The sequence below is a fragment of the Eutrigla gurnardus genome (assembly GCF_963514095.1).
Source record: "Eutrigla gurnardus genome assembly, chromosome: 20".
NCBI lineage: Eukaryota > Metazoa > Chordata > Actinopteri > Perciformes > Triglidae > Eutrigla > Eutrigla gurnardus.
In genome coordinates, this window is record NC_139931.1 from 18,086,082 (window position 1) to 18,113,736 (window position 27,655).

A 27,655-nucleotide genomic window follows, 5' to 3' on the forward strand; every position below is an offset into this window, starting at 1 on the left:
TGCAATCTTTATCTGTCTGTCTGTCTGTTGGTCTGTCTGTCTGTGCCTGTCAACATGTTTATCTTGTATAGCTGCTGTCTGAGATGCAGTGGCAGATTAGAGCAAAGAAAGCTAAGGCTCTGGGTTGAACGTGGTTTGACATGGAAGATGAAGCAGACCATACCTGCAGTCATAGCTTAGTGTGTGTGTGTGTGTGTGTGTCAGACAGACATTGTGTCAAGCTGTCAGAGGGCTGCCGTGGTCAGTGAGGTGTTTATTTTGGCTGTAGAAACCAGTACATCTGCCATGACGGTGTGTGTGTGTGTGTGTGTGTGTGTGTGTGTTTCTCACTTAGTCCACCATCGGGTACACACTTCTGACTACAGACCAGTTAACTGGGTGCAGGTGGTCCATCCCCGATTTGGGGAAGAGCTGACTTTTGGGTCATTGTTTAACGCTAGGGGGGGCACGCTGACCGTAGGTGTAAAAATACTTTAAGATGTCCCTTATTCAAACCACCATATGGACATGTACATAAAAAAACATTAATTTAAAAATAATAAAATAAATGAATGGTTGAAGGGCTCAGATGCAGGTCGGGAAGTGGGAGCAATAAAATGATGTATATTAAATATAAAAAAAACTATATGTTGTTTTTTGTGTTTATTAAATTATTTGGAATATAAAACACACACACACAAAGCATGTGTAAAACTAAAAAAAAGTGCTATAATTGGATAAATAAGGGCTTAGTTATACAAAAAAAAAACCTGACATATTAAAACACACAGACGTAAAATATACCAGTGCAATTCACTGATATATTATATATTTGTAAAAAGAGACAAAGGTCATACCTTTATAATTTACCTGGCCTTCATGAATAATAAATGAATTACTCAAAGGTGTGTATATGAGCCATGCGCCTGCAGCAGCTCCTTGTTTGAGGTGTGATATATAGGAATGAATGTGTTTACATTAACTTACATTAATTCCCTAGGGACTTACCCTAATCAGAACTTCTACCAGCCTATTCCCGACTCATGAGCCCAGCGGGCAGGGAGGTTGGTATGGTGAAGGTGACAAAATGGTGGAGGGTTGTTCGACGGTCGATGGTCGGCATAAGTGTCTGGAATAAGGTGCTGTGTCACTGAGAGGTTCTTGAAGGACAGAGAGGACTGCTGGGTTTGGGGTCCCTCAGGGACCGGAGGGAAGCCTGCGGGTCATTTGTCCTGTAACGAAGTCAACCGATAAAAGAGATGTAAAAGTGTGAATAAAAACCCTCTGTAGAGGTCAGGGGTCAACCAAAGTGTAAAAAAAAAAGTGCAAAAGAACACATAAAGTGCTGCTGTCTAAGAGCATAAATAATAAAAGACTAAAATCCAAGAATTAAAAATAACACTACACACAATTCATAAATACAACATAAAGATAAAAAAAATACATCATTTATAATATATAAAATATGACAATATATAAACAAATATATAAAAAAATATGGTCGAAGAGTCACAGTATACTGCTAGCATGGTTGATGGATAACTACCCAAAATCTATAAAAGAGTAAAAGAATCAGCGTGCAAATACCTGAAATAACAAACGTGCACATTGGCTTGCTTGCTCATATGCAGCCCGGCTGTCTGTTGTCTGATTCACTGAGCTGTCACTCCAAATATAAGTCCACCTTCTCGCCTAGAACCAGATAGAGATCAGTGCAGGAGCAACATCTGTGTTGTAAAACGAGATCCAGATTATATTTTTTTTATAAAAAAAAAAAGACATATATCAAGAGTGTCTGGTCAAAGCTGGCGGTTCATGTACTTTAACATCGCCCCACACTGACGATCCCCGCCCGTCTCTCAGTAAATCTCATTATTGTATGAGATATATGTTCATGGCTTTCAGGGTACCTAAATCTTTTCTCTCCTGTTGCTTTCACATTTAACCTTCTAACCCTCATCCTCATCCCCATCTTCATCATCATCCTACTCCCTCCCCTCCCCCCTTCCAAACCCATTTTCACCTCTCCCCTGCCTCTTTGGTTTCCATAGATTTAATGTCCTGTATCGATTAACAGGCAGCAATGAATGTGATGTGTTTCCCCTTGCTCCGCTCATATTTTAACCAGCAACCAATCAATACAGGGAGGCCTCACAGCAAGGACATAGGCTCACTTATGGCAAAGGATTAAGTTGTGTGTGTGTGTGTGTGTGTGTGTGTGTGTGTGTGTGTGTGTGTGTGTGTGTGTGTGTGTGTGTGTGTGTGGCAGGTGGGGAATGAGAATCTATGCACCCTTGCATGAACGGGTGCTAATGTACCACTACGTCTGCATGTGCAAAAATACATGCAAACCCATGCAATATTTTGAATGCAATTGCCCTGTAAACACTCTGCAAGCTTCTGTAAAGCAGCCAGGTCACATTAGACTGGAAATCAGACAGGTGAGGTAAAAAATGCAAATAATTGGATGCCATCTGACCTCACTTACCAAGCCTGAATGACATCTTGATGTCGTTGCGGTTCAGCTCATGCAGAACAGCAGCGGGGACAGAGCACCTCCTTGGTATTATGTTGCACTTGATGGTATAACTTTATTGTCACTATACGAATACAGCGAAATTACAGTGATGGTAACTTGTGTGGCTTAGAGTCGGCCATCTTGGATTTTTGCAACCAGTGAAGGGGACCATGTTTGGATTGCGGAGAATCAACAGGTGAATCTGACGAACAGAAACGTCAGAGCAGCAACGTTACCGGATCTCGATCCATTTGGATTCTGGTGTGAAGCTGCTAACAAAGTTAGCTTCATAATTCAAGGTCAACTTAACAGCTAAGTGTTAAATGATCTCAGCTAACTGCATAGGTTGCGTGGTAGTGACCGTGCCGAGGCTGCGAGAGCGACCTGTCAATCAGCAGCAGGTAGCCCCGCCCTAAAGCATCCCCTACTTTATCGTCTATTTGACTCTAAATGGATCATCATTTATGAAATTAACATCATGCTGGATAGAGATTGAGACCATAAACTTATGTTTACAATGTTTACCTTGATAATATATCAACTGAGAAATAGGCTCATTTCCTCATAGACTTTCATGCAATCATCTTGCAACCAGAGGAGTCGCCCCCTGATGGCCAGTAGAGAGAATGCACCTTTCAGAACCAGATTGCTGCCCGTTGACAACCCATGACTGTATGTAAGAACTGGATGGAGACACTGTGACGTCACCCATTGGGGGACTAGAGTGCTAGTGACTTGTAAATCACCAGGTAGCCCCGCCCTAAAGCATCCCCTGCTTCATGGTCTATTTGACTCTAAATGGAGCAATGTATTAAATGAGCATCATGCTGGATTGAAGAAAACTTGAAACTAGCGATGGAGACCATAAACTCATGTTTTTTTAGGAAAAAATAAATAAGTAGGGTCAAGTTTTAGGCTCTGCAGCGTTGGCTTCACTGCCTGGTTATAACACAGCCGTGTACGTCAGCTAACTGTGTGTGATGATATGCAGCAGACTGAATGGGCTTTGAGATAAAAGTAGCAGTTTTCAAGCATGCCAAGGTTACTGCTACTAGTAATAGTGGACGGACAAATATTAGTTGTTCACGGCAGTCAGAAATCAGAAAGCCTTTTGGAGGGACACGCGGGACAGATAGGTGGCGCTCGTGCGCAGCTGGTGTCACTCATCAAACTGGAGAGAGAGAGAGAGAGAGAGAGAGAGAGAGAGAGAGAGAGAGAGAGAGAGAGACCAGAGACCAGAGGGTACCACAGGACACTGGTGCTGGACCTCAACAACAGAGGCGCCCGAACCACAAACCGCCTCGGATATCTCCTCCACCTACTTCCCCGTCACCAATCTGACCTTTCCGGATAATCTCCTTCTTGGACCATAAAGACGGCAAGTTCAGAGTCAGATATGACGATTTAGCATTAACGTGTCAGCGCTGCGCGTGTGTGTTCTTCGCTGCCGTGAACGACGCTTGGATTCCCGTAAACCGGAGTGAACGGAGCAGCGCGTTTCCACCGGCTGGACCTTTTTTTTTTTTTTTACTTTTCGGCTAACGTTGCACTCATTGGGAGCATGCGTGGATTTAAGCACAAACAGTACCCGTTGTGACTTGAATGACTGTTCGCCTGCCTGGCGGATTAGCAAGCGATATGACAATTATATAATGTCATTTTAGCTTCTATAAGAAACTGCGGACGGTAGCGACCCGCGTGGAGACACGACAAACTCGTACATACACCACATGTGCGTTTGTCATTATAATGCTGCGTAGTGTTGCGTTTCCCTGTGGCGCTACAAAGTAGCTGAACTCCCGCGGCGGGGCACTTCACTTGGTGGCACTTGTAGCATTTTGCGCTGTAAGGAGACCGCAAAGAAGAAAAACGTCGAATTCAACGTGTGAACTTCTTCCGGTTTTGCAAAAAAAAAAAAAAAACGACAGAGCGGGACGACAGTAAGCCGCCTGTGCAGCTCCAAGGGCTGAAAGGTCACCGGGACCGGTCATCTCTGTTTCTCCCCCTCCTCCCTCCCTCCTTCTCCTCCTCCTCCTCCTCCCGTCAGTCTGTTATGAAGATGTGAACTCTTCCCTCCCTCCCTTCCTTTCTCTCCTCGCCGTCCAGGACGCTTTGATCTCTTTTCCCCCTCTCCATTCGGTACAAAGAGATCAAAGGCGACTCCCGCCTCTCGGGGATGTACGAAAGCGTGGATGTTGTGGGTTTTAGCCCCAGCCCCAGCAGCCCCAACCCGGGCTCTTTTCTGAGCATGGACTACTACCACAGACCCCCGGGGCTCGGCCAGGAGAAGGGACTCCTGTCCGGCGTAGGAGGACTCCAGCGTCCGTTCGGAGGCTCCCTTGTGACGGGCAGACACTGGAGCGGATCCAGCCACTGTGAGTCCCGTTGCGAAATGATTTTCGGAATTGTAAACACACTAAACCGCGAGGAACACCACAGTTAGTCGGCGGAGATAATTTAATTTGTTGAGAGAATGACAAGGGGGTGCTGGCGGGTAAAACCTTTGCTTGTGCTTTGAAATTTGTTGGCAGCTCGGGGAGATGAATGCATGAGTTCACTGGCTCTAATTGGGACACATGCCAGTCCCTTCTAGTGTCAGGTGCCCCCAGCCTCTTTTTTGCCCCCTATTAACTAGATTGGAAGTGAACACACCATACAACACCACAGCATGTAGTTTTACTTTACTAGCCTGCTCTGCATGGTTAATTTCTTCCTCGTTGACTGTTAGATCCTGTTCCATACAGCTCACACTGTTCCTGAATGAAGTGGATATGATTCTTGCCTAATATGTGACTTAGTGTAGCCGTGTGTCTGTGCCATGCATCATGCACTTGAGGGGATTTTATCTTGTGGCTTTTCCAAGGAGCGACTCGCATGACCTCAGCAGGTCAGCCAGCTGCCTGGGTTCATTTACCAAAATCCAGCCCATCCTGACCTCCGTGCTTCTCGGTGGGTGCAGCAGGCTTCTAATGCATCAATGTTTTGGAGGTGCAACATTTAGTTGATTAATAAATTAGTGGATTGATGGGAAACGAATCTGCAGCTGTTTCAATAATCGATTCATATGTCAGAGTAATTTATTTCCCAAGCAAAATATGTTGCCTAGCTCTCAGTTTATCAAACTTGAAGGGCTTATGTAAACTAGCCCCTGTTATTGTCATTGGGTTCAGGGCCGCTGGGCGCACAAAACACGCTTGAATCTGGGTCTTTAGCAAATTGGGACTGGTATTGTCTCAGTATTTTCTGGACAAAGATTTAATGAATTAATTGAGAAATGATCATTAGTTTAAACAATAATTAGCGGCATTTAGTTGCAACCTTATTCTGCATTGATACGCAGTATAACGGGTATTTTGTGTACAGATTTAATTCATCAGGAATCAGGGCTTGTGCTTTATAAGATGGTCACTGTTTAATATAACAGTATTATTTTTGATAATTATTGTTGTGTTGTTTGTGGTGGTTAAATGATAATTAAAGGTGCTTTGTGTGCTTTTAGGTCACTTTCCAGATGATTGTGATATACTTTTAAGTCTGTAAAACAGGCCTCTAGCCAACTATTCCTATAACTAATAGTTTTATTAAAAATACTTAGTGTAATGTGTAATTTATTGTCATCATTTGTGGTGATCTTAGCCAGCATGTCTTGGCTTCATCACTGTGGTTATTGTTTCACTGTTTGAAAATACTATTAGCAAAATGACACCTGGGTTTTTCCAAGACGGTGGCCGGCTGTGGCTCAGTGGTAGAGCGAGACAGTTCGAGTCCTGCATCCCGAAGTGTCCTTGGGCAAGATACTGATCGGACTGTGTGTGAATGTGTAGCTCCTGATGTGCACGCGGATCCTCTGCCATCAGTGCATGAATGTGTGTGAACGGGTAAATAGACGGAATGTGGTAGATTCAGGTCCATTTCCCATTTACGATATTCTTCCTGTATTTTTTATTGAGTAATATGAATGTTTTTCTTCAGAGGCCCTTCAAAAATGAGGAAAGCCAAATTTCTCAAATGTTAAAGGCCTTTACACAACAGGGGCATGACGAATGAACGACATGAAAATGCAACATTTTGTTTCGTATTGAAATGATTTGTGAGGGTTGCAACACTTTTTCGATAAAAGGTTGAAATAGATTGCTCTGAGAGACTTCCGTCTAGTAAACGGCTACAACAGTGTATGTCAAGGGGTTTTATTGTGAAAGGTAAGATGATCCGGAGCCTCCCTGTAGTTTCCGTTTTTAAATATGTTACATCTAGTGTTGCCTCATCACTAATTTCATTATTACTGAAGTGAAGTAAAAGAGTGAAGGGTGGGAACTATCTGGTGAGTGATGGGGTAAACCCAGTCAAAGAGACTTGACAGTTTTCAGTATATGAACACATTTTGGTCGGTAGAAAAAAATATAGTGGTTGGATAGCTGTGGTGTCAGAAGCACATTTTCTTTCCAGCCATTATCTACACCTGCTTAAAGTTAAGCCGAGACATCATTTCCAGAGCATGTAGCTTCCGTATTGTGACGTATTTCCGAGTGAAACAGGATCGGCAGGCGGGACGTCACATTGAGAGAGATTTGATTTGATGGTTGAAAAGACAACCTTCTCTAGCTCTTTGCTGCAGATTGATTGATGGATGGATGTCGTGATATTGGTTGAAATTGTTTGGTACTAGCTGATGTAAGCACGAGTCATATTGTTGTTTTCCAGGAAGATTTTTTAAGTTTTGATGTAAAAATATATTGTTAAAAAGGTGATCTGACTGCTGATGTGATCTAATGTTAATTTCAGCTCAACTTTAACACAATCCCAGCATGCATTGACTGAGAGTCATGGTACGCCCCGGACACGTCGCCAGCTTATTAAATGAATAACACACAGAAACACAGGACCTTGTTGCTGTGAGTTGACAGCCCCCCCCCCCCCCCCCCCCCCCCCCCCCCAGGGGTAACGTTAGAGACAGTCATCCTCAGTGTGAGACAGCCACCCAAGGGTGAGGACATGGTGATGTCACTGTGACATGACTGTTGCACAACCGAGTTAAAGTCATAAAGTTTTGGAAGTTGACTCTGGCCCCGGCCGGTGGGAAGCAGAAGGAAAGGGGGACGTATAGACACTCGTAAATTCAGGCTGTAAAGCTTGCGTGACTGGAATGAAGAGCGTCAAACGGGTTCAAAGGTCAAAGGGCGTATAGAGACGCAGGCACACATTCAGTGGCAGCTCCAGCGACATGTAAGCATTGGCCTGGGGATAGTGGTTCAGTGTGTGTGCGTGTGTTTGTGTGTGTGTGTGTGTGTGTGTGTGTGCGCAGTGACTCACTGACAATTGGGAAGTGACCTACATCTCTCCCTCTCTTTATTTCTCCTTCTATCTGCCTCTTTCTTTCCTGTGTCAGCTGCCCAGTCATCACTTCTCTGCACTGAATGACCTCTCTTTCTGTCTGCCGGAGACACACACACACACACACACACACACACACACACACACACACACATTCACAGATTGTCCAAGGGAATGTGAGGGTGTAAGTTTGACCCGAGTGTGTGGGGGGAGGAGGTGGACGCTGTGTGTGTGTGTGTGTGTGTGTGTGTGTGTGTGTGTGTGTGTGTGTGTGTGTGTGTGTGTGTGTGTGTGTGTGTGTGTGTGTGTGTGTGTGTGTGTGTGTGTGTGTGTGTGTGTGTGTGGTGTTGTGTGTGTGTGTGGGATCGTACCAACCTCAGAGGACTTCTAAAAGAGCGGCAATGGAAAGCTGGTTATTAATTCATTCCTTCGAGTCCGAGTCATCTGGCGTGGCACGTCTTTGTCAGTATTTGACTAATGCAGGAATTTCTCATGTCACATCTTCACATCACATTTATTAGAGACAGTATAAAGAATAATTGAGTGTGTATGAGGGGTGAAGCTGGGGACCATCTGAAAATTTAACTATTATCATGGTCAAAATACTTGCGATTCACAATATTATCCCGATAATCGCCCAAATATTTTTCAAACTCGCACACAATACAGAATTAAACTACCGCTAAACCACTACAATGTGCTTCACATGTGTATTTTAGTCTGCGACAATTTACCGCCCAGTTCAGGAACTATCAACAGGTTTACATAATCAGAAATACTTTATTGATCCTGCAGGAAATTTGATTACATTTCTATTATTTATTTTTCTTATTTATGTATTTATTATTGGCAGTATGCAACTAGGACATGTGGTTAAGGAGTAACTATTAAATATTCATTATTTTCAAAATAAACTAACAAATTACGCCTTTTCTTTATTTTTCCTATTGTACTGAAAATGTACCGAACAGTGACCCTAAACCGAAGTATGAACCGAGCTCTGAATTGTGTGTAACGTTACACCCTCATATGTACACAGTGGTACCATTACTAATACTTCAATACAGCCATTTTAAAGTGAAAGTATGTTGTTGTTATTTTTGCTACATTGCATTTTCCTGTTATGTGACTTGGATGTGGTTGCAAAATTTTAAAAAAGCAAAAAAAATGGAAATATAGGGGTTATATGCTCAGGCTGTATTTACCATGTTATTTGCAAACTAATCTTTTACCACAAGTGGACATGATCCATACATGTTTTGAATAGGCAAGTTAACTAACAGAATTAAAACTTAATTAGCTTAAGCAAGTTATATCCACATGGTTACAGCTAGCTAGCAAAAGCTTAAAATCATACAAATATATTATTTATAAATGTATAATATATTAACTGCAGTCATGTAATGAAGACACACATAAAAAGTTTGTAGTAGTTTTACTTACCATCCTCTGTGATTTTACTGAATTGAATTACTTGAACTCTCAGTTATAATTAATTTGACTTGAGGGTTAAATTCATGAAGTTCATAATTGAAATACAAAAAATTGTGGAGCTGAACTAGAAAATGTTCAACCCTTTTGCAACCCTTGCAAGACCTGGAAATATGATGAGATGGAACGTAATTCACCCGAAAGACATCTCTGTGCCAAAGATGCTCAGTACATAGAGTTAAAAGTGTGTACATGGCAGCAGGAGATAGATGCAGTGTTGATTAAATATGTATGTGGCACATTGGGTGGCCTTCTAAATATGGCACACATTATATTTCACAAGATTTTTCTTTTAAATCCTGGTCCAAGAAAAATGCAAATTTGAGAATCCAGAGCCATGACATGTTTGGCTTTGAAATTAAACCATTTATCTATTCATGAGCGCTTGAATGCATCATAATGCAAGTCAATGCGACCTCCGTCAGTGCTAGCCGTTAGCTCCGTTATAAACAGGACTGTGTAGTTCGAGACGAGCTGGTCACTGTGATCACGCTGAGTGGCATGATGGGAATGAACCACAGTATATAAGTAGTGCTGGGAAATCGTCACCTCATGATTCGATTATAAAACGATTCTCGATGCATCTCTATTTTGGATTTAAAAATATGGTTAATTTTACCCATAAACACACACAATCAGGTGAATTAGAAACCCTTCATTTCTAAAATTCTGTAACAAGTAAATCACACAGTGAACTGCCCCTTTTCAAACGCCATTTTCCCCCACTGGTTACTTATGACTGGCCTCATGGGACTTCAACGATGTATCCATCCTATATCTTGATAAATATAAACAGTGACAGTGATACAATAACATATACAACAATTATATCCATATTGCCCAAAGCCCTCGTCGAAGCTTTTTGCCCAACAATGCCACTCGACCGTACGTGTGCTTATTAGTAGTTGTCAGTTTGTCGGTTGCAGTTTTCGCATCAGGAGAAAGTCATTAGCAGTGATAATGGCTGTCAGTGAGGCTTAACAGCATCTACCAAAATGCTTAAAGAGCACCTTGTTAACTGTCTGGGACGGAGAATTCAGCATTGTGATTAGAGGCCGGTCTCTCAGCTGAGAGAGCAGGCTCTCTATTCAGGAACTGTTTGCTGGCATGAAGCCCGGACCGCCTGGGGAGACCATGTAACAGTATTTTACATCACATTTGGGAAATGGCTTACCCAGCACCGGCTAACATTTAACATCAACGGGCCCGAGGACACCGACCGGCAGCCCAGGAGCAAGGCTTAGTATTAATAATGTGTTAATATTTACAATAGAAAGACAAACAACGTCCCCGTGACAAATGTAAGGTGAAAGATGTTAGTTATTGTTCTTTCACAGTTTCACGTTTCCAACCGGTTTCATCTCGATCGTGTACAGCATCTACTTTTGTTGAAAAGCACACAATGAATTGCTGCCACGGTTGCATGTGGTTGTGCATTGCTGTACTGTACAATGATAAAGATCTGACCTTCCCTCTCACCTTGGGGGAGCTTAGAGAGGAGATCCTGGTGATAACAGGAGCAGAGGAGGTGGCCACTGATTACAGACTGATACACAAGCCGGCTGCTGCTCGGCCTGCAGGCTGCAACTCATTTTTATTCAATCATGACAAACCACAACACATGTATTTTCATTTCATTACGGGAATTTAAACCTGTTGCCTCGCCATAAATAACACATTATGGTAATACAGCTGGGCTGAGTCTATTTGGAGCATCATTTTCTTTACTTTGGCTTTCAAACAAATGAGACTAAGACTATTTCAAAAACCACTATTTATTTACTGGGGGTGTAACGCAAAATTCATGCTTCGGGATGTCCTTCAGTTTTTGGGTCCAGTTTGATAATATTTTTAGTACAACAGAGAAATAACAAAGAAAATGCAGGAAATAACTTTTAGTTTTGTTCATTTATTTTAGAGAATAAACATTAAACAGTTGCTCATTCCTTACTTTAACAGTCGAGGTCACTCAAATACTGCCATACTGTCAATAAAATAAAATAAAAATGAAAAACTAAAAATAATCCACAGAAATATCTATCATATAAATGTATCCCAACTGCCCCTTGAGATCAATACAGGGATTTACTAGATAGTTATTGTCATATATATTGATTATTTGCTTAAAAACACACAATTCAAATGATTGCAAATAAATGACGGCTTCAGGTACGCGACATCCTCTCAGTTGGCCCCGTGACCCAAACAGCTGTTTGTTTTCTCGACTCACACACGCAGGACAGAAAATCAGGACAGAGTTTTACCTGGACCGTTTTGGCAGCGCACCAGTTGTTGTAGCATGCTAGTTGGTTTAGCCGGGATAATCAGCTCAATGGACCCGATTTGTGTCGAAGTGTATGCTGACATTATTAAACTGAGGTCGGGTTCATCTGAGGATACACTTGTTTGGGAATGTGTTGATTAGCTCAGAGTTCAGGCTCCTCCCTCTGCAGATTCACAACAAAGTAATAATACGTGATATGGAACGTTTATTGATTCAGCGTGCAAGTGAACACTAAAAACTGTTTCAAATAAAAATTTTAGCAATGTCAGTGTTGTTCCAATATAAAAAAACACCTAAACATCCACAGTCAGTGTGTTTCCTACAGGAGCTGAGTTCCCCATTTCAGAGAAACAGACAGATTTCACACACCTGAAAGTTTCACTTTTGGTTCACTTCCCCAGTGGAAAGGTCTGTCTGACAGCAAGATATAATAAATATAATGTACATTTTTTTAAGGTTGGCCTTTATTTTAGGTTTCTTCATTTTGGTGCTGCTCCCCTCTATTTATTTGTCTCCAGAGCCCGCTGACCGCCATCTCCTCTAGATTATGAAAATACATGAAATCTAACCAAGCTATCCCTTTAAAACACCGTCTCCTCACCTCTACGATAAACAGAAAGTCTCCCTCTGTGTAGGAACCTACAGCTGAAACTCACACATTTGGTTTCGGACGCCCTGTTAACTGCGTCACGCTGCAAATGCAGAAGTGAGAAATCATAGGGAGAGAATCACAAACAGACAAATGACAACAGAGCGAGAGACAGTTGGAAGTGTGAGGCGGCCAACAGAGAAGTTTAAAAGAGGTCAGCCGGCGCTGAAGGGAAGCGGTGGGCTAGCATGTTAGTGAGGAGAGAGGAAAGACAAATAGAGGAGGGATGAAGATGGAGGGATGGGAGGAGGAGGCGGAGGATCGCCTCTCTTTAGCCCCTTTGAGACGGACGATTCCACCGTGATGGCAGAAAGACGAGTCAAAATATGCCGCGAACCGGAGCGTTGAGATAGAACTTTGTTTGTCTGCGTTTAGATAGGAGTTGTGGAAGGAGTGAGATGTCTATGGCCTCGTCGGACGCTTTCAATGATCGTCGTAAATCTGATAAGCTCGATGCATCAAAACAACCATGCTCGTCTCGCATATTAACACGAGTTTTCAACAAGTTAAAGGTTGTATCAGCGATTCTGGGCCGAAACATAAATGATCACATTCATCTGTTTTTACCTCACGATCCGCTAGCTGCCCGCCCCATAAGCAGGCCGTCAAAAAAACGCGTCTCTCTAGGCAGCCTAGGCTCCGAGATCGCACACAAAAACAAATGGTACTACCGACACCTCAAAAGCAAAATAAACAGTGTTCCAACCAATCACAGACAAGGGATGGGTGGCACTCATGAAAATGCACGTCCATGATCATTTTCAAAACACGGGAGGGAGGGGCTAGCTGGCTCTGTTTGTTTTGGATCTCGCAACGGAAGTGAGGGCAACCAGAATCGCTGCTACAACCTTTAAGTTGCTGCATCATAAACATGTCGATGCGTAACGGCAGCCTCATACAAGCAACTACCAGCATTTTATCTTCTTCGGATCTACGCTTTGAGCTCGTTAAATCCGCTGGCGGCGTGTCACCATGGTCATCTTCACTACGTCACGTCTTTTCCTCCTCTGGTGCTTGGAGCGTTTAGACGGAACGCCGTATCGCCTCGTCTCTCCTCTTATGCGGCTCTGTGACGACCTCCGTTGGGTCTCAGAGGCGTAATATTCTGTTACGCCATTCCGCCTCGGTGTACGTTCAGAATGACGACGGGGCGGAATAACGGCAGAATAGTCCCGCAACCAAAAGGCAGTGTGAAAGGGGCTTTCACTTCTCTCTCCCTCTCTATGTCAACAGAGCAGGCCAGTAGAGGGGAGTTGAGTCTCCTCCATAGTGGAATGTCTGGTATGGCTACCAAAGCCGGGGGGAGGGGAGACGAGTGAGCGCTGGGTTAGAGGTTAGAGTGAAAGAGGGAGAAGCAGAGGAGGTTGGTCCTGCTATCGTAATCTGAAGGCCTTTAAAATGGGTCACGGTCTGTCTTTGCCTGCTCTCCCAACAAAGACAACATCCACTTTGACAAAATGAGCCCCGGACACAGAATTAGTAGCGGGATGTTATGCTTCACTTCCTCCATGGCTGCTGGTGTGCAGCTCACTCCTCCGTGTTGCTTGAATCAGGTTGTTATCAGGGTTGCACAACATTGGAACGACACTGATATTGCAAGATTTGTCTTTCTGCAATATATATTGCAATAAGAAACATTTTTTTCCCATCAAATGTCGTACATTTGGACACGTCAACGTCTAGATCTGTAAACAATTTTGTGCTCCAGTAAAAAATGTAATATCGAACTTAATCTCACATCGTGATTAAAAAAACAACTCAAAATCAGATCGTGGTGAATTTCCATTATCAGGGTAAAAGCTGTCTAGCTCACTGTCATGGTAGACAAGTGAAACATGGAGATATATTGTTTTATTTGTTCATCCTTTAGACCAGATGATTCATGATCATCCTTTTTGAGATTATTTTAATTGTTTCTTCACTAACCTAAAGTGACTCAAGGATGTTTTCATGCCACCTTGTCGTGTTTGTATGTAGCACATTTTGCTGATTATCAGGATAATATCATGAATCGCAACTCTCTTGCCCAGGATATTGAAATTTGTGGAGTCTAGCCTAATCACCCCCTTGTGAGCTACAGCTACAAAGTGAAACATTTTATGTTATGTTACGGTCCATTTAACTTATCATCCTCATCACCATCGCTTATCAGTCTGGAGCCCCCCCACCCCCCCGCAGGGAGAGAGAGGGTGAAGCTGGATCGGCCAGCCACCTCCAACCGTGGTCTTTCTAATTACTCAATTCATGAATTCAATATTATATTTAAAATAAGACGAAAGTAAGCAGTGAAACATGGAAACAAAATTAAAAAAAACAAATAGCACTACTACAGTGATCATAAAGACATATGAAATTTGACCTCTGCATTTAACACCCATCTCAAGCACTTTTAGGAGCAGGAGGCTAGAAAGCACCCGGGGGAGCAACTGGAGGTTCAGTGTCTGGCTCAAGGACACTTCCACCTTCGGACAGGAGGAGCTGGGGATTGAACCGCCGTTAAACCGTGATTAAAGGACGATCCACTCTATCTACTGAGCCACAGCCTTCATATTTAAAATTAAAACCACATTTTTTAAAAATTAAAAACTAAATTATACTAAAATAAAAACTAAGTGAAAATACAAACTTATGATGACCTTGGCTTGAACCAAGGACAAAGACATGACAAGTCATAATCCAACCACTGTAGTTAATTATACTGTCAACAAGGTCCCGTCCAGATCCATTAGACAGTAACCTTGATTTTCACCTCACCAAAGCAATACGTGATTAAAAGATTAGAGTTTCGATTGGATTACAGTTAATGACACAGCAGTGGAGTACAACAACATATTGGATACATTAATGACGAAGCATGAAGTGCAACATGAAATATTTCAACAAAGATAAAGTATTCTTTAAAAAGTGTTTTGGCCTGTCTCCATTGTGTTATCGTGGGTTTCTGTCAGGAAACAGTTGTACATTGTTTTGCTATTAAAAGCAGAGTTCAGAGTAAGGAAGATAAGTATTTGTCAGTCATATTATCAGGGAGTATACTCGGTATAGGAGGGTTGATTCCCAGCACCTGTTTCATCTCCTTTTAGATATCCGTCTAGAAATAAAGGAGTTTTGGGCAATCCCAGAAACTATGTGTAAAGTCCTTCCAATCCACATCCTCTCCAGCAGAACTCAGAAGTATTAGTGTACTTTGAGGTGATAGATGGTTGGTTAAAATACCAAATTTGACCTTCTAATCAAATTGCCTCCACATTGGACTGTTCCTTGGTTTATGTCCTGAAAATGTTTCCTCCCATTTTTCATCTGCTATCAGAATATTTTTTTTACAATTCCCATTTTCCTTTTTAGCCCCTTTTTGATCATAGGAACTTTCTCCAGGGACGAGGAACCTTTTGGGGAACTCTGTAAATAAGAAGTGGACGTAGTCGTTGTGACATCACACACTAATGTACTAAATGAACATCATGCTGTGTTGAAGAAAATGTGAAACTAGCGACTGAGACCATAAACTCATGTTTACAATGTTTACTGAGATAATAAATTAATTGAGAAGTAGGCTCATTTTCTCATAGACTTCCATCGAATCAGACTTCTTTTTGCAACCATGAGTTGCAACTTTTAGGCACTTCAGCTACACTTTCCAGCACCGTAGGTTGCCGCCTGATTGCAACACATATCAATTACTGGTTGCTGCATGCAATACATTTCTACAAAATAAATGTCTTCACAGGAAATTACCTGGTTAGGGTTAGGAAAAGATTGTGGTTTGGGTTCCAATAACTACTACTACGTGACAAATATGTCTTCATTGACTTCTGGTTTCACACTACAGATAATTTTGTCTCTCTTTATACTACCTGGTTCATGATTACATCGATTACATACACATTTTGAGGAGTCGCCCCCCTGTGGCCAGCAGAGAGAATGCAAGGTACTTCAGCAGCATTGGCTACACTGCCAGGACTTAAATGAGGTTATTTTACCTCTTCAGAAAAGGTCCTGATTGGGGGGGTAGTACTTTCTGAAAGTGTAACTTTCAGAGTAGTCTTTGCAGGGATGACCGTCGCTGATTGGTCAAACACAACCAGCGCCATCGCTTCGAATCGCGTCCTGCTTCATTCTTAACACAAGGAAGTACGCCCGAGGAAGGGCGAGGGCAGAGCATTTCTCTTTGTTTGATAACATCAAAAATAAAGTGAAGCTTTGCTGATGGCTTCCCGACTCATTTAAATAAAGACAGAGAGATTCTCTTGGTAAACAAAAAACCCCGGCTTTCTGATTGTTTCACAGCAGATCCATTCTAAAGCACATAACCATCAAACACTCAACAGATGATTTACCGTGGAGACAGATGGTGTGAGTTTCATTTCCCTTCTCTGCATTTCATTCATTACATCCGAACGTGCGTCAGTAAATACCACGCAGCACTAAATGTCATCACAGTGAGGGGAAAAAAACAAAGGTTTATTTTTCCCCAGCTTGTTTTTTTTAGATGAGACAGGCTGGCACACTGAACTGCAGAACGTGTTTCCTCCTGCAGCTCGTCAGTCAGGAAACGTGGACAGTAATGGGCTGAAGGAGCCTAAACTAACCTGGCTTTTATATAAGCGGTTACTAATTAATCATATTGTTTGTGCTGTCTCTATATGGCAATACATATCTTTGGTGGTCCGAAGAATTCTATATATATATTTATCTTTTGCAAAGGTTACAGACATGAACATAGAAATCACACATTTACAATCTTTGGAGTCATCATGCCACTTTTTTATTTATTTCCATCAAAACCATGAACTTCCACCTTTCTTTTTCAGTTATTGCAGATGTGCAAGTAAAAAAAAACGTCATCTTTAAGCAAAACCTTTTTTTGTTATTGACGTGATCTGGGTGTAATGCTTCTGAATGTCTTATGAATTTGTTGGGTGTCATAACCCAAGAAGAGGGAGATGCATAGGTCTGCATCCAAAGTTGTTTTTTTAAATAATCGCAAAACTTTGATTGAGGTTATCAGACGAAGCTTCAAATAGCCGTCATCAAATGCGCCCAACGTGATTTTGTCACAGTTATCCTGGCCAAAATAATTCCGATTCACGATATTATCCTGATGTTGCATCACAGATAAGAAGCATCCTATTTCTAGTGCAAAACAAGGTATTCTCATATAACATGATGATAAATCATATGGTCTCCCTGCATGAATAAAGGATAAAAGGATTTTAAAATGTAATTTGTATCGTATATTTTTTAAATCAGGCTCTGTGGTAGACGACGAAAGGTTGATATTAGTGGGTTTTATACGATGAACTTTACATTTAATTTAGCTTCAATTTTATTTATAATGTCATATCACAACAAAAGTAATCGGAGCAGGACGAGAACACGCTCATGATTTTCAGAGCCAATGAATTTCAAAGTCCCAACATCCCCAGGAGAAGGCGTTACAGCGCCACAGTGGCGAGAACAAACTGCCTTCAGATTTAAGGCAGGAATCTGGAGCAGACCAGGATCTTGGGTTCATCTGCATTTGGTGATAGTACTAATTTCAGTATGCTGTTACGCCTCCACTTTTTATGGACTTTTTCCGTCCTCCTAGACAACATCAAGAGCGCCGCAGACCGATCGGCTGTTATGCCCCGACGTGCTTTGCCAAGTGGCGTTTTTGAAGCGGGCTACGCCTGTCCCCGTGAACCTCGGTGTGATTGGGACCTTATATTTTGGGTGGCCGGTTACGGCTGCCCTGTAATGGACGGTGTGTTTGACTCGCCGCCAGCAGTGGAACTGCCAGTACTCACGCTGCTGCATGTTGCCGCCGCTAAGACAGCTCAGTGGTTAAATTTAGTTTTTGGCAAGAAAGCATGTAGTGTATTACACAAGGACTTTGAGCCAATTGCTTGCATTCATCGCCGCTTGTCTTGGGGTTTGAATGAAGTGTGCTTCACCATAATTTAGTACCCGTTGGCGTCTAGACGGAGGGTTAGCCAGTCGTGGGATGCGGTCGCTGCAGAAGCACCTGGCAGAAATCTGTTAAATGCACCCTCTAGTACACTTTCTGTAGATATTACCATACAGACATGATGTATGTATACATAGCGTTGGGTAGCACCGTTGGGTAGCACCTCCTAGATGTTGCACCTCCTAGATGTTGACTTCTACATATCGTTATCAAAACACGACTGCTTGCTAGATTCCATGCATCCACTCACAGGAAGATTCATGTCTTAACCCAAACGATTCTCCTCCTGCAGCTATAGAGACGGAGAGCACGAGTTCGGGAGAGGACCTCCTCGTCCCCAGCCCCCCCTCACCTCCGCCTCCACCCCGCATCTACAAGCCCTGCTTTGTGTGTCAGGACAAGTCTTCAGGATACCACTATGGAGTCAGCGCCTGCGAGGGTTGCAAGGTAGGCAGCTAAACCCATGAGTGAGCTGAACGTACACTGACGCGACAGCACGCTATCGGAACAAAGCTGACATTGCACTTTTCTTTTCCTGCGATATATGAAAAAATACAGGCATTTTCAACCTACATTTTGTACATTTTAGTTAAATGCATCAATTTGATGCACTTTGAGAGCTAAATTCTTTTCAATTTTGTGCCCTCGTAAAAACACATTTTTATATCATATATATTGCTTCATACTACCTAATATAGCTGGTGGCGGCGCTACGAGGAAATGATCTGCTGGTGTAAAAAGTATATTCATCATGAAACTGGCGACTGACCTACACTGTAGGTCAGGATTCAGAAACACTGGATTAGTCATGGAAATGAGGATCATGGGAGTTTTTATCTGTATCATGCAGCTCCATAGTCGTAGCGTGTCGTGTGCATAACTACTGAGCATGTGCACATCGATGGCGAAACACTATATAGTGCATCCCTCGATAAGCGGGCCGTGTGTGTGTGTGTGTGTGTGAACCACCGCTGCATTGATCTGTTTATTATTGCCATGATAAATCGATTATTAATCAGATAAGGCAAAAAAAATTATTAAATAGGGTACCTAAGGGATGCAGCCTTGCAAGTTGAATAAAAAGCAAATTAGAAATATATATTTGATCAGATATCGCTCAAGTAGATCAAACATGAAATATTACAAAACCTCCATAACATTCGTTACAACGGCAGCGTCTCTCATCTAACGGCAGCTAATTAGCGTTAGCTTAACAAGCAACAGAATCGCAGAGACCCCAGTTTACTTAAACGTGTCCAACGGGTCAAATTGAACCATTATGAGAATGAACTGACTTTCAGGGTTGATTTATTCATAATGCTACAACACAGCATTACGTAATGAAATCGCTCAGACCTGAAACCTCTGAGAAATCGATCAGTTGTAAACAGATGTAGGCCACGGCCACCGAACAGCCATCCAAAAACTGGAGGAAAGCGGTGCCAAGCTTTGGTGCTTTGTGGTCGTCACACCGTTGCTTTAGAAGCAGAGAAACGTGTCAACACGCCATCCAAAGTTCGCCCAGTGTTTCCTTGATATTAAACAGATCAGTGATGCTGGTTTGCCCTCATTGCTCTCTGGAAGTGATGAAATGAAGCCCGGACTCCATTTAAAAATTAGCTTCTTATACGCTAGATTTCTTGTCAGTAAATTGTCATCAACAATCTTGTCTTTCTGTGTGGTGGATGAGAACTGATAAAGAATATTTGGAAAAGCCATTGAGAAATATTTAAAGAAACCTTAAAGAGTTTGGCAGTGAGGTAGAATGAGTGTTTCGTTGAGTAATTGTTTTTTTGCTGTTGCCAAGTGTTACTACCTCAGACTCATTTCAGATTTATTGAGGCTGTGAGGTTTTATATCACACCGAGCATAAAAAAAAGTCTCATTGTGGTTTCAGTATCGAATTTAACGGATCAAAACAATATCGAAAAAAGGTTTAAACCACATCCGGCCGTGATCACGGCTCTAAAACTTCAATGAAAAGAGGTTACGTGTTACTACTGAGAATTTGCATAATATGTAAGGGAAGGGGTTACGACCTTTGTGCCTCCCTTAGGATCTGTAAGCCTCTTTGCTTCATCTAATCCTACACACACACACACACACACACACACACACCGCAACGCAAATAATCTGTGCATGCAATTAGTATCTACTTTGATATCTGTGCAGGCTTTAGTGTGCCTGATATAGACCATGAACTGACCTGCAACCAGCTGCACGTAAACAATGACAGGTCTCCAGTGTTTACAGTAGTGATGATGGTTGATGGTGCCAGTTTTGGTTTTAATCCCATGGTTTTAAATTCAGGTGTAAGAAAGAAAAGAGAAAAACCTCCAAATGTTCACAACACTGGTGTATTCTGTTAATATGTTTCCATTTCTCGGTGCCAGGGCTTCTTCCGGAGGAGCATCCAGAAGAACATGGTCTACACGTGTCACCGGGACAAAGTCTGTGTCATAAACAAGGTGACGAGGAACCGCTGTCAGTCCTGTCGGCTGCAGAAATGCCTCGAAGTCGGCATGTCCAAGGAGTGTGAGTACAGTTTACACACATTGTTTTCTAGTCGTGGAGTTCACCGCTATTAATATTTTAAGTGTCAAGAGATTTGTATGCCACGAGCTGTTATTTTTAATAGATACTGGGATTTCCCATCAGGTGTAGAAGATGTAACCGTCCACTGTAACTTTATTTAGTGGAAACTCAGCACATTGATAATTGTTATTAATATACTTCCTTCCATCTTACATGACAGCACTGCTACAGAACTGACACCTTCTGTCAACAGTTTGGCCCCGCCCACAAATGACATAACCGCTGTTTACAAAAGTCTATAATAAAGCAGAACATACAGAACAGCACCAGGACATGTCATACTGCTCAGTGCCCTCCTCAGGCAGCACAGTGATCCGTTTTAACCTTGATATGTGTCTCCCTCTAGTGGCTGAATAACCAGCATTCACTTGTAATAACCAGTACCTTTGTCCTTTTTACTAATGAATCATATTGAAAGGATGATCTTTAGAGATATATCGTTAGGCTTCCATATACTTGGGGATTACAAAAAGAACAGTCAAATTGAGGCAGCAAACCCTTTTATATCACCGGCCAGGTCTAATTGTTTATATACTTAACAATATATGCTGAAAAACAAAAAAGTCTTCTTGTAAATCAAAATATAATAATAATAATATAATAATATGACAGCCATCCATCAATCATTCTGAACGCTTTGCTGCACAGAGATAGAGATGGTCCTGATCTTTTAAACCATCAACTCAAATTCCTCTCAACGCCACGTCCCGTTTAACTGAGAAACACGTCAGTATCGATACTCTTGATATGCCATTGCAGCCCCTAGTATGTGTCAGGCTCTCAAAATGCTGCATTAACTATTAATGAATCCCATAGAGGAAGCTCTTTTCATTAGACCCTCGCTGCCCGGGAAATGCCAACGCACCAAAAGAACAGGCTGGGAAGCATAAATGTAGACGAGGACTTCAGAATCGCTGTGACAGGAAAACCGCTAAAGAGCAGCCACCTCGTCCTTCGATTTAAAATGTCAAGTTCAACTTCCGAGCTGAATCCTCCAATCTGTGCTCCTCCCTTCAGTGGTGCGAAATGACCGGATGAAGAAGAAGAAGGAGGAGAAGAGGCAGGTGGAGATAGAGATCTACGTCCTGTCAGCAGACACGGAGCAGATGATAGAACGAGTCCGCCGGGCCCACCAGGACACATTCCCCTCCCTCGGTCAGCTGGGAAAATACACCACGGTAGGCACAGCAACAACTACATGCACGTTTCCATTCTTAACGTTACTACAAGGAACACTTAACGGGTTATGAAATAGTCTCAATATGATCCTGATATCATATCCCCATAAAGGACATTCACCGGGATAAAGATCCTATGTCGTCCCATACTTTTATCAGGATAATATTGCAAATCATGATGATTTTGGCCAGGATAGTCGTCATATGAAATATCATCCCGTGTCTACTCTGGTGGGAGACGGAGCGCTCCGAGGTGGTGGAGGTCTGAGCCGTATTCCTGGCCCGATGGAGGGAATGGAGAACCAGAACCAGGACTGTGCAGGCCAGACTGGTCCGGCTGCAGCAAAATGAGAGGTTTTCTAAATAGGATCTGGTGCTTTGAAGCACTACCACTTTTGTCCACAGGGACCGCCAAAATCAACACAAAATGAAAGTTCCTCGTAGTAACTTTAATAAGTGGACCTTAACACAGATGCAACAGGTTTAGCCAACAATGCCGTGTCGGTGTTTTCTTCAACGTTTCTGTTGTCTCTACCTTCTGGTCCTGACCCGACCCCCGACCTGCAGAGCAACAGCGCGGAGCACCGTGTGGCTCTGGACGTCAGTCTTTGGGACAAGTTCAGTGAGTTGTCCACCAAATGCATCATCAAGACAGTGGAGTTCGCCAAGCATCTCCCTGGTTTCACCACGTTAACCATCGCTGATCAGATCACCCTGCTCAAATCCGCCTGCCTCGACATACTGGTGAGTGTCATCACAAATCCACAAATCGTCCTCTGCCTGAAACCTACAGTGGTAAAGTCTCCTTTAAATAATCCATCACATGTTGCTTTCGGCTACTTTTCTTAGATTCTAAGGATCTGCACCCGCTACACCCCGGACAAGGACACCATGACCTTCTCCGACGGGCTGACTCTGAACCGCACCCAGATGCACAATGCCGGGTTCGGACCTCTCACAGACCTGGTGTTCTCCTTCGCCAACCAGCTGCTCCCGCTGGAGATGGACGATGCAGAGACGGGATTACTCAGCGCCATCTGCCTGCTCTGTGGAGGTACTGCACTTGAAGGAAATCATAAAGGAAGAGTTCTTAGACGGAAATGATTTGTCTCTACAACTGTTTTACTGTTTTAGTTTAATGTGCGTGTGTGTGTGTGTGTGTGTGTGCAGACCGTCAGGATCTGGAGGAGTCAGACAAGGTGGATGTTCTTCAGGAGCCGATGCTTGAAGCCTTGAAGGTTTGACATTAGTATTTTAATACTTTCCCTGACCGTTGGCTGCCGTTATTGTGATTATGCTGGTCACATTACGTTACGATATTGTGAAAAAATGACATTGCAATATTCTAAAATAGTGATAAAATAGAGGAATGAACCCTCTTTGAGCGTCTGGCATGTCACACATCGATGCTGAAATGATTCATCGTGTGAAGACGACATGAAGTGTCGAGTCCAAAATAAGCCACGGAGAAACAACCTTAAAGGATTTGGAACAGATATTTGTGTGTATGTGTGTGTGTAACACTTTTCTTTTGTGTCTTGTGTGTGCATAGCTCTATGTGAGGAGGAGGAGGCCTGATAAACCCTGTATGTTCCCCAAGATACTGATGAAGATTACTGACCTCAGGAGCATCAGTGTGAAGGGTGAGGCAGACACACACACGCGCACACACACACACACACACACACACACACACACACAGCTCATCGGGACACACATGAATAAGGATGTTGTCACTGACTGTACATGAGAGGTGGGAGAAATAAACGATTCTACGATGCATCGCGATGCTTTGTTGAACGATTCTGCGTTGATAATTCTATAATCGATTATTAATTAATACATTTTTTTAATATTAAATCCAAATAGAGATGTATTGAGAGTTGTTTAATAATCCAATCGTGACCCTCTGAATCGTAATCAAATTGTGATGTGACTGACGTTTCCCACCACTACTGAACATGAGCTAAGATGACTCGTTGGAACTAATAGGGAGGACCGACCACACATTCGGACAGTTCGGATCATTTGTGTTTATTTCCCGGAGAGGAAGCGTGGCTCACCGCCATGCAGACGTGCCTCAATGTCTCAATTACGTCTGAAATCACCACTACTTCTGCTTTGTGCATGATGTCAACACTTGATGTAATAAACAATGAAGTAATGTCGACATAAATATGTCAGTGACCTTATTGTTTGGACCACAGACAGTCTCTGGTTTCTCCACATAGTCTGATCTCTGGTCTTATTTCATCCATCTTTTTTTTTTCCTGCGACGGGACGTCAGACAGCCCGGAGCAGTTGGCTTACGTTAGCTTAGCTTCCATCGCAGCTCTCCTCTTGATGGATCCAAAGGTCCGCTGATCTTAATCCAACCCCCGCACTCCCTTATCTGATGTTGTCTAGATGAGTCTATTCTGTCGTGTAATTCAGCAAAAATAACGTGTTAAAACTACAAACCCACAAACAGGAATTGAAGCAGGAAATTTGATGGAATATGTAAATATGTGCGCACTCGCTTCACCGAAGCGTGTTCTCCAAGGTCTCCGGTCCGTCACAAGAGTGACATATATTTTTAAACTTTCAGGTTTCAAACTGATGAAATTCTGCTAACGCCGTTTACCTCAATGACATGCCATACTCACCACCTCTCTCCACCTCCTCCTCATAGGAGCAGAGCGAGTGATCACTCTGAAGATGGAGATCCCCGGCTCCATGCCTCCCCTCATCCAGGAAATGCTGGAGAACTCTGAGGGACTGGAGGGACACGGAGCCGGGGGAGGAAAAGGGGGAGGAGGAGGAGGAGGCAGGGAAGAGGATGAAACGGAGCTGGGAAGCTGCCATCCGAGTCCGTCGCCCAAACCGGTTTCCTCTCCCAGCCTGAGCCCCGTGCCCTGCTCCCCCTCTTCCCCTCCCCCCTCCACCTGAAGCGGGACGGCCTGGTGCTGCAACAAAAACCTTCCGCACAGCAAACTGAAAGCCGAAGACACTGCACCTAATAACGGATGATCTGGAGGAAAAACAGTCCCACTGTCTGAACACAAACCTCCCTGGTTACTGGTGACACGTTTTTTCTGTCCATGACTTCAATGAAAGCTGATGTAGCTGACGGAGGTGGAATATCTTGGTGATGCCAGGTTGAATGGAAGCGGGCGAACTATGCTGTGAGAAACCCATTTGTGTTTTACACGTGAAATGAAAAAAAAAGAGCAGCATTTCTTAATGCCTAACAGGTTAACTATGTGAAGACGCTGTGTGTCGCTGCGTCCCAGTTCGGCGGCCTTCATGGTCACCTTTGAAGGCCGAACATGAGACCGTCTGGTCTACGAGGATTTCCTGTTTGTGTCACCAGCTGTTTCAGCCCCCACCCTTTGTGTGCTCCCGTCGCCTAGCAACCAGCAGTGGTTGATGAGAAAGCATTAGAAAAAGGTGAAACCAACCTTATACGGCTGGCCACCAGGGGGCGACTCCTCTCTGATTGTACAGAATTCTATGAGAAAATGGTCCTCCATCTCTCTTGATGTATTATCTCAGTAAACATTGTAAACATGAGTTTATGGTATCAATCTCTAGTTTCAAGTCTTCTTCAATCCAGCATGATGTTCATTTAGTACATTATGGTCCATTTAGAGTCCAACAGACCAGAAAGCAGGGGATGCTTTAGGGGGCGGGGCTACCTGCTGATTGACAGGTCACTACCACACTTCCAATGCTATATGCTACTGAGATGACATTAACACTTAGCTGTAAAGTTGACTTTAAATAATGAAGCTAACGTCAGACCAGATCCAGTAAGGTTGGGTTGTGAAGGATCCATCAGTTGGATCCTCTGAATCAGAAAAAGAAGGTCGCATTTCTCCGCTGCATTTATATCCTTGCTGCGACGCATTCGGTCTTCAAACGCGGCCTCGGAAAGGATGCGGCCGCCGAACTGGGACACAGCTTGTACGACCTGAAACGAAGGATTATAGAGATACTTAAATGTAGCCAGACTGATGATGAGGATTCCTCTTAAATCACACATTTCCTCCCTTATGAAAAGTCCTGTATAGTACTCAGAATCACTATGTGTAATATATTGTATATAAAGAAAAAGGCTGTGATAGAAGTTATGGGACGGAGGCAGGCTTATACAAGAAGTTATTTTCCTAAATGTACATGTGTATATACTGTATTTCCCCAACACGGCTGTGAGGAGTCCTCTTTGCACCGTCACCAACCACCAACACTGCCACCATCGACCCGTCACAGAAACACCCGGGGAAACCAAGACTTACTATTCTGCTACTGGAATCAGAAATTGGAGACTTTCTGTAGCTTGAGGAATTATATCTCCCCCGTGTGTTACTTTTGCATCTTCGTCTGTAAGAAAAGATTGTTTGATTTCACTTCAGGTAACTGTGAAACACAAAAGACATTTACATTTCTAATGGTACCAGGAGCACCAACGGCGCTCACAAGTTTCACCGCGGGGTTGAAAGCCCTCACCGCGCCGCGGGAGCTTCTAGTTGGATGAAGAGAATATGGAAGTCAGAAGGTGCTTCCTGAAGATGTACAAGCTGTATTTTGTTTTTATAGTGTTCACCACTTTTTAGTCAATCTGTTTCCACGGATTCCACTGTTTCACTACAACGCCCCCACTCTGTCAGGTACAAATCTCCTTTTTCAGTGTTGTCCTCGTTAATGTACGGCGAGGTAAAACTCATTGGAAAGTATATAAAAAAAAATTAAAAAAATACAGGAGTTCAACAAAGAGGTGTGGCTTTCATTCTGCTGCTCCATCGCTGGAACGGCATCACTTTTCCTAGATGAGCGTGCTCTCTTCTGATCAACTAAATGTAGTGCTGTTGTGGGTATGACCAACAGAGGGCGATCCTCTTCTAAATATACAACGCATCACATGGTCATCTGTCTTTCACTGCAGTACTTTGCTTTATTGTTTATTCTTTTTAATTTTTGAGGCAAATTCATGGCATGTGAACACGTTTTTGGCAATAAACTCCTTCATTATTCTGGTGAGGAAACGTTCAGCAGCTTCCACTTTAGAAAACTACTATTTTTGTGAGTACATTTAGCTTGATTTGTGTTTTTTGAATGTTTTTATTGACAAGCAACTTCAACTTTTTCGGCGTGAATGCTGTTTGTGCTTTCCTCTGCTGTATTATTGGTGTTCACTGAGTATATTCACAGGCAGATTGCCAGTGTTCAGCTTAATATTAGATGATGATCCTGCCCTTCAGAGTTTATTCTTTCTGGCCTTTAAATGACTTCTAAAAGGCATTTCTTAAGATTCCCTCCACTTCCTCATTGTAGCATTCCAAATATGGAGGCACTGGCTCTTTAAATCCATGATATACACATGACAATTTAGACCCTGTCTGCTCCACCTGTCATGTTGTCGTATCCAAGGTAACCCTCCTCTTCCTTAATCTTGGTTTGACTGTCATTTCGTGCTAATCCGCATCAAATGCATTCCCTATTATTCAGGGCATTCTTTTAAGTGAATACTACTTCTGATGCCACTAACCCTAACCCTCCCTGCAGCCAAGGGGGCTTCTGGTCGTCCATGGCCTTCTCCTACTCTATTCAGCCTGACATCAATACTATCCTCACGGATCAAAAGGTCTTTAATGCCATAATTATCTGGTAAGTTATGCATAAAAATGGTGATGATGTTTGC

At 42.9% G+C, this 27,655-nt stretch overlaps 1 protein-coding gene across 1 annotated transcript; it reads left to right on the forward strand.

The window, feature by feature from the left end:
- Positions 1 to 3,737: 3,737 nt before the first annotated feature.
- LOC311031587 (retinoic acid receptor alpha-B-like) lies at positions 3,738 to 26,748 on the forward strand. Its single transcript, XM_084037943.1, has 9 exons — positions 3,738 to 4,872; positions 18,495 to 18,649; positions 20,596 to 20,737; positions 21,815 to 21,975; positions 22,543 to 22,719; positions 22,825 to 23,029; positions 23,146 to 23,213; positions 23,528 to 23,618; positions 24,647 to 26,748. Exons 1-9 carry the CDS (start codon positions 4,674 to 4,676, stop codon positions 24,901 to 24,903), a joined length of 1,455 nt encoding a protein of 484 aa, XP_083894069.1. The 5' UTR covers positions 3,738 to 4,673; the 3' UTR covers positions 24,904 to 26,748.
- Positions 26,749 to 27,655: the final 907 nt, after the last annotated feature.

What these genes read in the sequence shown, in the direction of transcription:
- LOC311031587 (XM_084037943.1), top strand. Translation starts at nt 4,674, where the DNA reads ATGTACGAAAGCGTGGATGTTGTGGGTTTTAGCCCCAGCCCCAGCAGC. An exon ending in AGTCGGCATGTCCAAGGAGT is followed by an intron (nt 20,738 to 21,814) that starts GTGAGTACAGTT and finishes TCCTCCCTTCAG; the next exon opens with TGGTGCGAAATGACCGGATG. An exon ending in CAGGAGCATCAGTGTGAAGG is followed by an intron (nt 23,619 to 24,646) that starts GTGAGGCAGACA and finishes TCCTCCTCATAG; the next exon opens with GAGCAGAGCGAGTGATCACT.